Here is a 16,368-nt window from a genome sequence, read left to right on the forward strand (position 1 = left end):
TCCCTATAGACAGGAAGAGGAATGATAAGCTGAGATGAATTTCTCAGGCCCTTCTGGTTTTAATGGGCTGACAAAGGTATCTGCTTGTTTTCTTTCAGATAAACGAAGATCTTGGAGGAGAAGTTGCCTTTTTATCCCAGATAGGACCCTTTTCCATTCCCCTGAAGTGTTCAACCAAGAAGTGTGTGGTAAGTCCAGATTTTGCTTTAGGATCGGAGAAGAAAATTCTATCTTGCTTTGGTATACTATATACAAGAGCAAAGAAAAAAATAAATAAATTGGAATTCATTGTGGGAATGTATTTGGTTTGCAACAACTACGGACCATTTAGCCACTAGATGGCAGTGTTTACAAATTTGGATCGGTGATATATACTCTATGCTTTTTTTGCTCTTAAATAGAGTTTCCTGTTTCCTGTAACAGTTATATTGTTAAGCAGTAAAGCACATGGTGGCTGTACTCTGTGTGGTGCTATATATATAAACAGAATTTCCAACCAAATATTAGCAGGAAAAGATTAGATTAGATTAGATTAGATTTATTGGATTTATATGCCGCCCCTCTCCGCAAACTCAGGGCAGCTCACAACAAAGTAAAAACAATACATAATAACAAATCCAATACCCACCAATCCAATTACAATGTTAAGCTAAAAATTCATAAAAAAACAACCCCAGAATATTAAAAAACAAGCACACCATCAATCGAACACCAAAACAACATGGGCAAGGGGGAGATGTTTCAGTTCCCCCATGCCTGACGGCAGAGGTGGGTTTTAAGAAGTTTGCGAAAGGCAAGGAGGGTGGGGGCAATCCTAATCTCAGGGGGGAGCTGGTTCCAGAGGGTCGGAGCCGCCACAGAGAAGGCTCTTCCCCTGGGTCCCGCCAGACGACATTGTTTAGTCGACGGGACCCGGAGAAGGCCAACTCTGTGGGACCGAACCGGTCGCTGGGATTCGTGCGGCAGAAGGCGGTCCCGGAGAGGAGAAACAGGAAGACATCCGGGAAATTTGAAATGAACAGTGGCGCTTCAACAAATAAACTACACACACGCCTGATGTTACAAACTTTTTCTCCAGGGTCGTTAAGCGGATCACTTGAATTTGTTAAGTGAATCCTGCAGTCCTTAAGCAGATGCCCGTTGCTTGCCTACTGACTTTGCTAGTCAGAAATCAGCGAGGAAAGTCCTCGCAAATGATGACGACATGACGCTGGAATGTCGTACCCCTCATAAATACATTTCTGTAGACAAATGCCCCAGTTTTAATCACAGGACCTCACGCCATAAGTGTGAGGACCGGTTGGTTATTAGTCACTTTTCACAGTGTGTGCTGAATTTTTACAAAAGAATCCAGACGAGATGTTCGGGCAAAGAGAACAGAAGAGTTTTATTCTCTTTGTGTATTCAAACAAATGTTTTTGGCCAAAAGCATGGTGATCTCCTCTCATAGGGATAACACCCTACAAAAGTGAGATGCTGGTTGATATAACCTAATTACAAAACACCCTCCCATTCCTTCTTCAGCTATTCTGTTGAGGTGGGTTACAAACTACAAAAACATTCCTATTCTATAGTGATACGTTTTTATCTAACGCTATGGATTTTGCTGAGTTTAAAGAAACAAGAGTTATTTATTTTATTTTTATTTACCCTCTCCGTGGACTCAGGGTGACTTACAACATATCAATGACCAAACAGTATATACAGCTGAGTCCAATTAATATAAACAGTTAATTTAAAACATTATAAAAAGGCTAAACATTAAAATCATTCATACAATCACAGTCATAAGCATACCAAACATTCAATGGCCAGAGGCTGGGATCTGAGATCCCCAAGCCTGATGGCATAAATAAATTTTCAGGTTCTTACGAAAGGCAAGGAGGGTGGGGGCTGTACAAATCTCCGAGGGGTGCTGATTCCAGAATGCCGGGGCCCCCACAGAGAAGGCTCTTCTGGGCCCCGCAAAACGACATTGTCTAGTTGATGGGACCTGGAGGAGGCCGACCCTGTGGGACCTGACCAGATGCTGGGATTTGTGCGGCAGAAGGCGGTCCTGTAAGTAATCTGGTTTGATGCCATGTAGGGTTAGTTATCTTCAAAAGGAGACAGCGTTCAAACATTGTTCAGCGACATTTCTAACCGTAACAGCCTCTCAAGGTTGCAACATGTTCTCACATTCTAACAAAAGCAAAATCTCAGCATTTCTTATCACATTGAATTCCATCCCAATTTAGGTTGCAGAGACAAAACTTAAACTCTTTTTACGTTGTGCTTTCAACACTGCCATTTTTAACTTTCAAGAGCTGTGAAACAAAATGGTTGTAACTTGAGGACTTTTCCGCAAAGATGCAGAAACGCTTGTGTTCCTTCACCGAACCAATGTGATCACCTTTGTAGCATTAAAAATATCAAATTATTTCCCTCTCCCTGCTTTCCTCATTGTCTTTTTTTTCCAGCTGTCCCTTGATAAAGAGCTCATAGATTTCGGCATGCATGTGGTCGGTGAGACCATTTCACGCCCCATCACCTTGATGAACGATGGGGCCCTGGGGACACGGTTCCGGCTTCAAAAATCAGGTGGCATCGAGACTCCGTGGGTAGTTCCAACGCCTTCCATTGAGAAGCCGGTAAATCTGCATTAACCTCTTCCGTTCATCATCAGTCAGTCTAAAAATAGCCAGTTAATAATCCTTTTTCCCTCTCCGCCCCGCGTCGAAAGGATCAGTTTCAAGGTCCTTTCGGCCAGCTTAGAAGCTCTTTCCAAAGAGTTAGTCCATACAACTTTGTTCCAACTAAATTAAGCTGTCTCTTAATGTCATATAGTGGTACCTCTACTTACGAACTTAATTCGTTCCGTGACCAGGTTCTTAAGTAGAAAAGTTTGTAAGAAGAAGCAATTTTTCCCATAGGAATCAATGCAAAAGCAAATAATGCGTGCGATTGGGGAAACCTCAGGGAGGGTGGAGGCCCCGTTTCCTCCCAGGAGATTCCTAGAGAGGACCCACAGAGGCTTCTCCCTGGCCTTTTCTGGTTACAGTTTCGGAGGCTCAGATTTGTAATGGAAAATGGTTCTTGACAAGAGTCAAAAAAATATTGAACACCCGGTTCTTATCTAGAAAAGTATATTTGTTTAAATACACTGCTCAAAAAAATAAAGGGAACGCTCAAATAACACATCCTAGATCTGAATGAATAAAATGTTCTCATTGAATACTTTGTTCTGTACAAAATTGAATGTGCTGACAACAAAATGAAATTGATTGTCAATTAGGGTTGCTTCCTAAGTGGACAGTTTGATTTCACAGAAGTTTGATTTACTTGGAGCTATATTGTGTTGTTTAAGGGTTCCCTTTATTTTTTGTGAGCAGTCTATTTATTTTGCTATATTTTCCCCCACCTACATTTTATGCCGTGTGCCATTTCCTTGACCAGATTTTTTTTGGGGGTGGTGGTGTTGTGACCCCCCACTAAAAATGTCCATTCTGGGAGGCGAAACATTTGGCTGGTGCTCAGTTCAAGCAACGATCTTCTGTTATCACAACGGGAAATGCTATGCGGCGTGGAAGTGCACAGCCTGAAACCTTGAAGGGCCCATCTGGGAATTGGGATTGTTTTCTTTCTTTTTTTAAAATAGTTTTTATTGAAGTTTAAAAATTAAAAAGGAAGTAAACACAAACAACAAAAAAGAAAATAAAAAGAGAACACATACAAATGGCACTATAAATACATTAAAAAAATACATTTACAGAACAAAAGAGAAGATATATATATATATGTATATAACAGAAAAGGGATTATGTCATTCATCAAACACTTCCTTTCATTCACTTATTTTCTTGGCAAATACAGTCGGTATCCCCAAAAATTATTTCGGTTATTAATTTCTATATATAGATCTATTATAATTCCTACTGCCTTATCTTAATCATTAATACAATGGCTCAAATCATACAAATAATCAATTTCAATACAGACTGTTAAATAAATTGGTTTTTTGATGTTTCTAATTTTCTGGTTATTTTCTGGGCCCATCTGGGAAAATAATTGGAATTGTGACTGTTTACAACGAAGCCACCCGTCCTTTCCCACATTTTAGGTCTCCATTGCTGCCGGTGAATTATTCAACACGGAGAAAAGCAGCTACAACATGGAAGCTGACGTCGTGTCTCTGTGCCGCTCGGAAATAGTTATCCAAAGCGCTACCCAGCTGGAGAAGCTACGTAGCGATATGACTGTGACCACTACGATGAATGGTATGGGCAGTGGTGGCAGTGAAGGGGTGCAATTTTTTTTTACTATCACACTGGGCGTAGCTTATTTTGTGGGTATGGTTTGCTGGCCATGTGACCAGGTGGGTGTGACTTGACTATCATGTGACCGGGGCGGTTTAAAGATCATGTGACCGGCTTAAAGGTATCCAACTTTGCATTATTTCCACTCTAACGGTCTTCCGGAAAGCTGTTAAGACCTGGCTTTTCCCGCAGGCTCGGAATTAGGATTGAATGTTTAGTACGTATGTTTTTTAAAAAAAATATATAGTAGTTTTTGTGCTGTAGATTTTATTGATGTTATTTTATTGCTCTTTTCTTTTTATCAGTATTATATTTATAACTTGTTAGCTGCTCAGAATCTGTTTTGGAGTGAGCGGCATATAAATGCAACAAACAAACAACAAATCTTTTCTTTATGACTTTATGTACTTATGCCAGCTGTTTGTTTATTTATTTCTTTGTTTGTTTGTTTAACAAATAAATAAATAAACAGCTGGCTTAAGTACATAAAGTCATAAAGCAAAGATAAGTAAATAGTTCTGGATATTGCAGGAAGCTTACGGAGGTTAGCAACATACCTAGAAAACAAGAAAGATAAAAATAAATAAATAAAAGTAAAAAATAGTATGACAAACATCACATTGAACAAATACAGAATACTGTACATACAAATATGAACATTAAGAACACTATGCAATATATTTTACAGTATTTCATCCCAGTGAGGGTGTGGCTAGCTGATGAGGCCAAAATAAGGCCGAAATAGATCTATCCTAGTCTCCCTTAATTTTCAAATTCAGACAAAACGTGACATATATATGACTCTGCCACCAGATCAAATCCCAGTAAGGAAGGGTGTGGCTAGCTGATGAGGCCAGAACAAGGCCGAAATGGGACCATCCTAGTCTCCCTTAATTTTAAAATTCCAGCTAAAAAAACATTTGACACATACAGAATATAGTTGTCGGCTATAAATAAAATTAACTGCCTTGAAATGGTCCTGGGTTGGGCCTAGAGGCAAAAAGGAAATCACATTCACCATCATCAGGCTGAAGTTTCAAGCTTCGTGCTGTTGTAAAATGGAATGTTTGCAACTGTCATTTCTTCCTAGTATATAGTGTGGGGGTGGAGATTTGGTTTGAATGTAGCAAATAGATTGGGTGATTATGTTTTAGTGATCTGATTGGTTGGTGGAATCATAATTATTAGAAGGATTGACATGGTGATTTTTATGAGGTGTTTTTTTGTTTAAGGCTGGTTTCCAAATCTCTGGTAGGCGGGACGTGTCATCTCTTTTATTTATGCAAAGGGGTTTTTTCTCAATCTCTATTGCTTCTAAAGTAATTCTTCTATATAAATTTTCTGTTTTGTGAAGTAATTTAGTTTTTTCAAAGTCAATTTCGTGCCCTGTTTTTTTAATGTGCTGGACAAGGGAGGAAGTCTTTTCTTCTTTTTTAATTGCATTTTTATGTTCTGCAATGCGTGCACTTACTCTTCGATTGGTTTGTCCAATGTATGTGGCTGCACATGTTTTGCAAGGAATTTCATAGATTCCTTGGTATTCCAATTGGATTTTATCTTTTGGGCTCCTTAGGATATTAGATATTTTTTGGTTAGTGCAAAATGAAGTTTTGATGTTATGTTTGTGCAGAATTTTACTAATTTTGTCTGTGGTGCCCTTGATGTAAGGGAGGATGGTGGTACCATTGTCCTGTTTTTGATCTTGATTTTTGGGGAGTGTCTCTTTTTTGATTAGGTTTGTGATTGTTTTCCCTTCGAATCCATTAGAAATTAATACATCTTTGAGTTTGTTCAACTCAGTTTTTAAGTGCTCATGGTCAGCTAGGCGTTTGGTTCTGGTGATGAGAGTTTTGGCCACTGAGGTGATTTGTGCGGGGTGGTGGTGTGAGTGTGCATTTAGATAACGGTTGGTATGGGTTTTCTTTTGGTAGATAGTGTGTCCTAGGCTGCCATTGGGTTTTTTTATAGACCAGTACATCTAGAAAGGGAAGTTGATCATTGATTTCTGTTTCCATAGTAAATTGTATTTTGGGGTGTAGGTTATTGAGATGTGTGAGGAAATTGTCTAGTTTTTCCTTACCATGTGGCCAAATTACAAAGGTATCATCAACATATCTCAGCCAAAGTTTAGGTCTGTATTTGGATTGCTCTAATGCATTATTTTCGAAATATTCCATGTAGAGGTTGGCGATGACAGGTGAGAGGGGTGATCCCATGGGGGCTCCCTCTATCTGTTTATATCTTTGTTCGTTATAGATGAAGTATGTATTGGTCAGGCAGTGGTTGGTAAGGTCTAGGATATATTTGGGGGGCTTGTGTTTGTCCTGGATAGCTGTCAAGGCTTCTTTAATAGGTATTTGTGTGAAAAGGGACACGACATCAAAACTCACAAGTAGGTCATCGGGTTGTAGGTTTTGTTTTTTAATTATTTGTATAAAGTGGAATGAATTTTGAACATATGAGGTAATAGTTTCTGTATATGGTTGAAGGTATTTGGCTAAAAATTTGGCAAGGTTTTGTAGAGGGGAGCCTATAGAACTGACTATTGGCCTGAGAGGTATTCCTTCCTTGTGTATTTTTGGAAGGCCATAGAGTTTTGGACATATGGAAGATTTTTCTCTGGGGATGATTTTTTGCTGGATTTCTTCACTGATGGGAGAGGCCTTGATTTTGGATTTGGTGGTTTTTTCTAGGTAGGTGGTAGGATCTGTGCTTAGGAGTTTGTAGGCCGGGTTTTGTAGTAGGGTTGTCATTTTTTCTTTGTAGTCTGATGTATTCATCATTATAGTGGAGTTTCCTTTATCGGCTGGAAGGATGATTATATCATTGTCTTTCTTCAAATTGATAAGTGCATCTCTTTCCTCCTTTTGTATGTTGCTTTTAGGAGGTTTACTAGAGCAGAGAATATTAGTGACTTTAAGTCTGATTTTGTTGGCTATATCTGGGTTGATTTTATTTAGAGTAGTTTCAATTCCATATATGATGTTTTCAGCTGGAATGTGTTTGGGGGTTATTGCAAAATTGAATCCTTTTGAAAGAATATTGGTTTCTGTAGTGGTGAGTATCCTGTCTGATACGTTATGTACTGTTTTAGTCATAAGTTGTTGTGGAGGGCTGGGTTTCTGCTGTATTTCTAGTTTGTGGAGTTTTTTATTATGTGTGTCTGTCTTGTATTGGGTTTCTGTTTCAGCTCTCCAGATTGATATTTGTTTGAATTTATCCCAGAGTATAGGGTGTATTTGGTTGCTGATTTTAAGGTGAAGAGAGAGTAGACTTTTGTTGATTTCAGATACAGCCAACAAAATCAGACTTAAAGTCACTAATATTCTCTGCTCTAGTAAACCTCCTAGAAGCAACATACAAAAGGAGGAAAGAGATGCACTTATCAATTTGAAGAAAGACAATGATATAATCATCCTTCCAGCCGATAAAGGAAACTCCACTATAGTGATGAATACATCAGACTACAAAGAAAAAATGACAACCCTACTACAAAACCCGGCCTACAAACTCCTAAGCACAGATCCTACCACCTACCTAGAAAAAACCACCAAATCCAAAATCAAGGCCTCTCCCATCAGTGAAGAAATCCAGCAAAAAATCATCCCCAGAGAAAAATCTTCCATATGTCCAAAACTCTATGGCCTTCCAAAAATACACAAGGAAGGAATACCTCTCAGGCCAATAGTCAGTTCTATAGGCTCCCCTCTACAAAACCTTGCCAAATTTTTAGCCAAATACCTTCAACCATATACAGAAACTATTACCTCATATGTTCAAAATTCATTCCACTTTATACAAATAATTAAAAAACAAAACCTACAACCCGATGACCTACTTGTGAGTTTTGATGTCGTGTCCCTTTTCACACAAATACCTATTAAAGAAGCCTTGACAGCTATCCAGGACAAACACAAGCCCCCCAAATATATCCTAGACCTTACCAACCACTGCCTGACCAATACATACTTCATCTATAACGAACAAAGATATAAACAGATAGAGGGAGCCCCCATGGGATCACCCCTCTCACCTGTCATCGCCAACCTATACATGGAATATTTCGAAAATAATGCATTAGAGCAATCCAAATACAGACCTAAACTTTGGCTGAGATATGTTGATGATACCTTTGTAATTTGGCCACATGGTAAGGAAAAACTAGACAATTTCCTCACACATCTCAATAACCTACACCCCAAAATACAATTTACTATGGAAACAGAAATCAATGATCAACTTCCCTTTCTAGATGTACTGGTCTATAAAAAAACCCAATGGCAGCCTAGGACACACTATCTACCAAAAGAAAACCCATACCAACCGTTATCTAAATGCACACTCACACCACCACCCCGCACAAATCACCTCAGTGGCCAAAACTCTCATCACCAGAACCAAACGCCTAGCTGACCATGAGCACTTAAAAACTGAGTTGAACAAACTCAAAGATGTATTAATTTCTAATGGATTCGAAGGGAAAACAATCACAAACCTAATCAAAAAAGAGACACTCCCCAAAAATCAAGATCAAAAACAGGACAATGGTACCACCATCCTCCCTTACATCAAGGGCACCACAGACAAAATTAGTAAAATTCTGCACAAACATAACATCAAAACTTCATTTTGCACTAACCAAAAAATATCTAATATCCTAAGGAGCCCAAAAGATAAAATCCAATTGGAATACCAAGGAATCTATGAAATTCCTTGCAAAACATGTGCAGCCACATACATTGGACAAACCAATCGAAGAGTAAGTGCACGCATTGCAGAACATAAAAATGCAATTAAAAAAGAAGAAAAGACTTCCTCCCTTGTCCAGCACATTAAAAAAAATAGGGCACGAAATTGACTTTGAAAAAACTAAATTACTTCACAAAACAGAAAATTTATATAGAAGAATTACTTTAGAAGCAATAGAGATTGAGAAAAAACCCCTTTGCATAAATAAAAGAGATGACACGTCCCGCCTACCAGAGATTTGGAAACCAGCCTTAAACAAAAAAACACCTCATAAAAATCACCATGTCAATCCTTCTAATAATTATGATTCCACCAACCAATCAGATCACTAAAACATAATCACCCAATCTATTTGCTACATTCAAACCAAATCTCCACCCCCACACTATATACTAGGAAGAAATGACAGTTGCAAACATTCCATTTTACAACAGCACGAAGCTTGAAACTTCAGCCTGATGATGGTGAATGTTTTGCCCCGTGTAATATTTTGAGTGCCTATGCGACGTTTCGGTGAAATCACATTCACCATCATCAGGCTAAAGTTTTAAGCTTCGTGCTGCTGTAAATATGGAACAATCAGAACAATCTACATACATATACCCGTGAAAATCTACAAAAACAAATATATATATATATATATATATATATTTGTTTTCGTAAATTTTCACGGGTATATGTATGTAGATTGTTCTGAGTTCGGGTTTTGCCCTGTGTAATGTTACACAGGGCAAAACCCGAACTCAGAACAATCTACATATATATATATATATATATACATACATACATACATACATACATACATACATACATACATACACACACACACACACTGCTCAAAAAAATAAAGGGAACACTTAAACAACAGAATATCACTCCAAGCATTCAATGAGAATATTTCATCCATTCATTCATTTTATTCAGGCCAGAGGTCACTCTTTTCAGTGCTTTTTGACAGTTGGAGAGTCACTGAATGAACTGTTAAGTTACGGTCTGCATATCTGTCTATTAAAATAAATAAGTGTACAGACCACTGGGCAACACATGTTTTTTACAACAGGCAGAGCCACGCAGCGGATTTCATATCTCTGTTTCTGCTCCGTTTCTTTTTTTTAAAGACCCACAGGCCTTAGCGGAGATGGAGGATGCTGGAGAAATCTCACCACTTTCCCTAGATGTCAGTTCTCTGGAGGAATCCCAGGAAGAATTCTGTGAACTGAAATTAGGCAAGGTAACCAAGCCGTGGAGGGCTTTCTTCGACCTGGAAGGTGGCGTTGACGGACGGATCCAGGTTTTGTGATTGCCGAACGGGCGGTCAGCAGAATGGTCTATCCAAACGGAGATTCAACCTAGAATGAAGGGGAGATTTACTCACAGTCATTCATCACCGCCATTTTATAACCCCCCATAATCCAGGGGTGAAATCCAGCAGCTTCGGACAGGTTCTGGAGAACCAGTAGCGGAAATTTTGAATAGTTCAGAGAACCGGCAAATACCACCTCTGGCTGGCCCCAGAGTGGGGTGGGAATGGGGATTTTGCAGTATCCTTCCACTGGAGTGGGGAGGGAATGGGGATTTTGCAGCATCCTTCCCCCTGGAGTGGGGTGGGAATGGGGATTATGCAGCATCCTTCCCCCAGGAATGGGGAAGAATGGAAGGCTGAGTCAACCTTGAGCTAGTGGTGAGATTTGAACAACTGAACTACAGCTACCGGTTACCCATTCCCTCCCCACTCCAGGGGAAGGCTACTGCAAAATCCCCATTCCTTCCCCACTTTTAAGTCCACATGTCTTAAAGTTGCCAAGGTTGGAGACTCTTGGACTAGTTGACCTCTAAAACTCCCTTCTAACACTTTTGTTATTCTATTTTTATACCCTTGAGTTTGCAATATAAAAAATGTAGAATAAAACCGCTTAAAAATCTCTTTTTTAAAGATTCTGACTGAAAGTTATTAATAAACAAAAGATGTTTAATTTCCAGTTTGATGATTGTTTCCTTTTGCTTACCTCCAGGTAACCGAGGGTGATATCGGGCCATTCAGCTCGGTAAAACTTCAGATTATTTTCACGCCCGTGGTCCCGGGGACCGTCCAAGCTGATTTCGAGATCATCTTTGAGAACCCAGATTGCAAACCAGTGAGTGGTGGGATTCATTTCTTTCCCACTCCTCTGCCGCAGATACATTAAGAGCAGATCCGGCAAGTGTCTATCAAGGTTCCAAGTAATACACTCCCAACAATGCCTGTTTCTAGAGTCTCAACATCCTTTTCGCCATGATGCAAACAGGATGTTAAGACTCTGGAAAGATTACAGAGAAGAGCAACAAAGATGATGAGGGGACTGGAGGCTAAAACATATGAAGAACAGTTGCAGGAACTGGGCATGGCTAGTTTAATGAAAAGAAGCTCCAGGGGAGACACGATAGCAGCCTTCCAATATCTCAGGTGTTGCCACAAAGAAGAGGGAGTCAAGCTATTCTCCAAAGACAAGAAGCAATGGGTGGAAACTAAACAAGGAGAGAAGCAACTTAGAACTAAGGAGAAATTTCCTGACAGTCAGAATGGTTGATCAGTGGATCTGCCTGCCTCCAGAAGTTGTGAATGCTCCAACACTAGACCAGGGCTGGACTAGAAGACCTCCAAGGTCCCTTCCAACTCTGTTGTTGTTGTTGTTGTTGTTGTTGTTGTTGTTATTATTATTATTATTATTATTATTATTTTAAGATCTGAATGTTATTTCCAGTCAGAGTAGGAGAAAGAAATTCTCCATTCTAAATAAAAATACCGTAATGTGCCTGCCTTGGAGTTTCACCTAACTGATGGCAGAAATTTGCAAACCTCCATTTCAGAGGCTTTTTTCCAGCCGCTGAAACCCCCGTTTGAAAGGCTGGGCAGGGCTACGATGGAGGTTTCAGAGGCTGAAAGAATGCCTCTGAAACAGAGGTTTCAAACAGGCTGGAAAAAAGCCTCTGAAATGGATGTTTGCAAATTTCCGCCACCAGTCAGGGTGAAGCTCCAAGACAGGCATATTCCTGAAAATATAGATTTATTGGGCATGTCCTATTGGCACACCTGGAGAGATTTATAACAGTATAACAGTTGCAGCATCTCTTTTGCGACCTTCTGGCCAGTATAAAGTTCAATAGGGAAGGCCAGATTCACTTAACAGCAACTCTGCTGGACCCTTAAGTTTTGCATGGATTCCCCTTTAGTTGCCGATTGGAGTCATCGCCATCGCCATGGCTGTGCCGGTCTCGGTCTGCAATCCCACGATTGACCTGAAAATCTGCATGTACGACCGACTTTATCAGGATTGCATCGTGGTTAAGAGCAGGTGAGCCATTTTTAGTACGATCCCATCCTGATACTATGCCATTTTTTAAAAAAAAAATATTATTTGAAAGACAGGTGTGTAATGTCTAGTAATTTTAACAGATCCGCAAAGAATTGTAAAATTGCAACCAAGCAGGGCGCTGGGTTTCCGTAGAAATGGAGCCTGTGTGCGAGCAGAACAGTGGTGCCTCTACCTAACAACGCCTCTACTTACAAACTTTTCTAGATAAGAACCGGGTGTTCAAGATTTTTTTTGCCTCTTCTCAAGAACCATTTTCCACTTACAAACCCGAGCCTCCGAAACTGTAACCAGAAAACGCAGGGAGAAGCCTCCGTGGGGCCTCTCTAGGAATCTACTGGGAGGAAACAGGGCCAGAAAAGGCAGGGAAAAGCCTCCGTGGGGCCTCTGGATGATCAGTAATAGTAAATAGATGGGGAAATTGTATCTCTTTGAGGCGAGGAGAGGCCAGGCACCCTAGCCCAATCCCTTGACATGAGTGACGTCAAGCTGGCCACCTTTAAGCCAGTCACATGACCTTTAAGCCATCCCCTGGTCACATGATCATCAAGCCACACCCATAAAATAAGCCAGGCCCACAGTGTGGTGGTAAAAAAATTTGCAGCCCATCACTGGCTAGATTATCCTCTTCTCATTTCCTCTGTGTGTGTGTGTGTGTGTGTTTGTGTTTTACCATGTCTCTTGGAAGCCGCACATATTCTCACTTACTTACTAAGACCTTAAACGCTGCCAAAGTTGGGTGGTTATTTTTTTTTCACAGTTGGAAGAGAATGAAGATGTTCTCTCCAAAACTCAGCTTGCAAATGCGACAAATATTTGTAAAGGGGAGCAGAACTCACTGAGCAAATGTCTCCCTTAGCAAGATAAATTTTGGGGTCCATTGTGGTCGCGAGTCGAGTGCCCGCTCCATTCTCTTGCCTTTCTCTCTGCAGAGCGACCAGCGCCTTACGCCTGAAGTTTGAAGTCTGCAAGGAACTGGCTAGCTACGTGGAACTGCTGCCCAAGACAGGCTACATCCAGGCCCAGTCTTCCTTCAGCGTCCAGTTGAAATTCCTGCCAAGGTGAGGAATGCGCCCGGCTACTTTCCCCGACTTGCGTTTCTTTCTCAGCCACCAGGGCCTGCGTTCGAAACCCGACTTGGGATCCTTGGAGTTGCAACGCCACCGAAAGGCTTTAAAGTGTGTCAGAGTTTCAACTGATGAACCCAAACGATTCAGCACTCTGAGAATGTTCAGCTTCCTCAAAGAACTGCCTTATTGAGTACAGTAATACCTCTAGATACGAGCTGCTCCACATGCGAGTATTCCAAGTTACGAGCCACGACAGGAGCGAAATTTCTGTTCGACACCCGAGCTCAAATTCGGGATACGAGCCGAGCTTCCACTAGGTGGCGCAAGAATCCTTGCTTCTGGTTATCTCCATGGGGAAAAACAAAGTCTAAAGGCATTCGTTCGAGATCCAAGTTGATCGGCATACGAGCTCGGTTCTGGAACGAATTAAACTCGTATCTAGAGGTACTACTGTACTATGAAAACAACAGCTTCAACCATTTCCCACATTTTCAGTATAATTAAATGTTAGATATCTCCCTGCCTCCTCTAGTGTCACAGGTCACGTCCGGGCCAGATTCCTATTAGTGGTGTGCTGTGCGTGCAGCTTTAGTTAGTTTGCGGGCGCACATCCTCGCATGTTTTTGCTTCTGCGCACTGGTATCATCATCATCATTATTATTATTATTATTATTATTATTATTATTATTATTTATTAGATTTGTATGCCGCCCCTCTCCAAAGACTCTATCATGTCTCTCCTGCTCCTTCTTTTCATTAAACTAGCCTTGCCCAGTTCCTTCAACCGTTCTTCATATGTTTCAGCCTCCAGTCCCTTAATCCTCTTTGTCGCTCTTCTTTGCACTCTTTCTAGAGTCTCAACATCCTTTTTCCATTGTGGTGACTAATACTGAATGCAGCATTCCAAGTGTGGCTTTACCAAGGCCTTACAAAGTGGTATCAACACCTCGCGTGATCTTGATTCTCTCCCTCTGTTGATGCAGCTTAGAACTGTGTTGGCTTTTTTGGCAGCTGCTGCACACTGCTGGCTCCTATTTAAATGGTTGTCCACTAGGACTCCGAGATCCATTTCGCAGTTACTACTATTGAGCAATGTACCACATGTATTGTACCTGTGCATTTTATTTTTCCTTGGCTAAATGTAGAATTTTTTCACCTAAAAGTTTTCTTTACCCTCCGTTCAGGGAGGGGCAGTTAGAGGCCATGTGGCTCATCTTTTTTTTCATCTCCGCTTGAGTGAGGACCAATTGAGGGGCGAGTGGAGATGCCAAGGTATTGGGGGAGCCCAGCATGGCTTCATCCGTGGAGCACCGCGGGCCCCACCGAGGTTGACTCAGAATTGCTGCTAATTATTTCACGTCAACGTCAAAAGGAACAGATGGCCCAAGATGGGGTGCCTTAGCTCACTACAGCTGGGACCTCGGAAGCCGACATACTGATTAGTGCGCAAGTTTTAGATTCCATTTATAGCCAAGAGTTACTGTCCTGAAAAGGGAGCAATCTTTTCATCTTTAAAAAAAAGAAAAACCCAGTAAATATACAGCACCGGCTTATCTTCGGCTCCTCTTTAATATCCACGAGCTGACAGAAAGGTTTCCCGGGAGTGAAAAAGCAGTCTTGAAATCCCCATGCGGAATCGAGGCTTAAAGAAATCTGCTTTGCCACTCAGTCAGACTAATAAGAATTTGTGCTGCCAAGAAAAAACCCAAATGAGAGAAGCATTCTCACATATCGCGGTGGTTTGGATGTGGAGGGGGTGAGCTTAAAAAATACGTAACCCCCAAATTATTTGCAGGATGTAAGATGGAGAGTTGCGTTTCTTCCTTTTGTTTCTTAATTCTCTGTTTATTCAAGGGATTACACTGCCCAACCTTTGGTCACTGAGCCCTGCTTGGCTGCGGGGTATTGAATAAACCATGATTGCTGGTTACCTTAATTCCTCAAGTGGGAGGCAAGATATGCCAATCCTTTTTGACGGGCACAAATCAAAACACACATGTGGAATTCAGCCTTGGTTACCAGGTAGAATACATTATAATGACATGTCATTGGAACCAAAAAGAAACTGTTACTGAAGTTGTATTTCCCGCAATCGAGTGAGTGGCTCACTTTAAGTTTGTCTCTATTGTGTGCTTGTGTATTGTTGTGGTTGAAGCTGAAGTAGTCATTGACAGGTAGGACATTATAGCAGAGAATTTTATGTGCTACACTTAGGTCAGATCAAAGATGGCGAAGTTATAAGTTGTCTAAGCCCAAAATTTCAAGCCTGGTGGCATAAGGTATTCTGCTGCGAGCAAAGAAGTATAGTTTCAAGTTTCAAGTTTTATTGGATTTATATGCCGCCCCTCTCCGAAAACTCGGGGCGGCTAACAGCAATCATAGACAATATACAATAATAATCCAATACTAAAAGCAAATTAAAACCCCTTAATATAGAAAATCAAACACACATACAAACATACCAGTACTGATTTCATGAAATATCTCTGGACTCGTTCAATTCTATGAATATCCAATATGCAGTGCAGGTTCCAGACAGATGAGCTGTATTTGAGAACTGGTTTAGCAAATGGGTCATTCTTTGTCAAGTGGTCCAGGTGAAATTGAAGCCTTTTTTGAAAAAAAACCATCACAAAAAAACCATATATGATAGAAGAAAGCATGCTCTTTCCAATGAAATAACAGTGAAGATGATTGAAGCTGAGGAAACAGAGCTTTCTGTTTTCTCACCTTCAATCATCTTCATTTTTATTTCATTAGTAAGAGCACATTTGTTTCTATCATATATGTTGTTTTTGTGATGGTTTCTTTTCAAATAAGGCTGCAAAAATTGGTTAAGGGGACACCTAGTCCACTTGACAAAGAATGGCCCAAATGTTTTGTATGCCCTAATTTACCGTTCAA

General features: G+C 40.6%; 1 protein-coding gene across 5 annotated transcripts in view; it reads left to right on the top strand.

The window, feature by feature from the left end:
- CFAP74 (cilia and flagella associated protein 74) overlaps positions 1-16,368 on the top strand; it is a 79,017-nt gene that overhangs the window by 33,880 nt on the left and 28,769 nt on the right. For all 5 annotated transcript variants that reach the window (XR_011559713.1, XR_011559714.1, XR_011559715.1 and 2 more), the window contains exons 16-22: positions 99-188; positions 2,460-2,630; positions 4,100-4,256; positions 10,163-10,275; positions 11,057-11,179; positions 12,255-12,376; positions 13,327-13,455. Coding sequence is in view for 2 of the 5 variants with exons in the window: in XM_070759124.1 (XP_070615225.1) it covers positions 99-188; positions 2,460-2,630; positions 4,100-4,256; positions 10,163-10,275; positions 11,057-11,179; positions 12,255-12,376; positions 13,327-13,455 (905 nt within the window). In the remaining 3 variants the exon portion in view is untranslated. The remainder of the gene's footprint in view (positions 1-98; positions 189-2,459; positions 2,631-4,099; positions 4,257-10,162; positions 10,276-11,056; positions 11,180-12,254; positions 12,377-13,326; positions 13,456-16,368) is intronic.

This window comes from Erythrolamprus reginae, chromosome 8 (genome assembly GCF_031021105.1).
Source record: "Erythrolamprus reginae isolate rEryReg1 chromosome 8, rEryReg1.hap1, whole genome shotgun sequence".
Classification (NCBI taxonomy): Eukaryota; Metazoa; Chordata; class Lepidosauria; order Squamata; family Dipsadidae; genus Erythrolamprus; species Erythrolamprus reginae.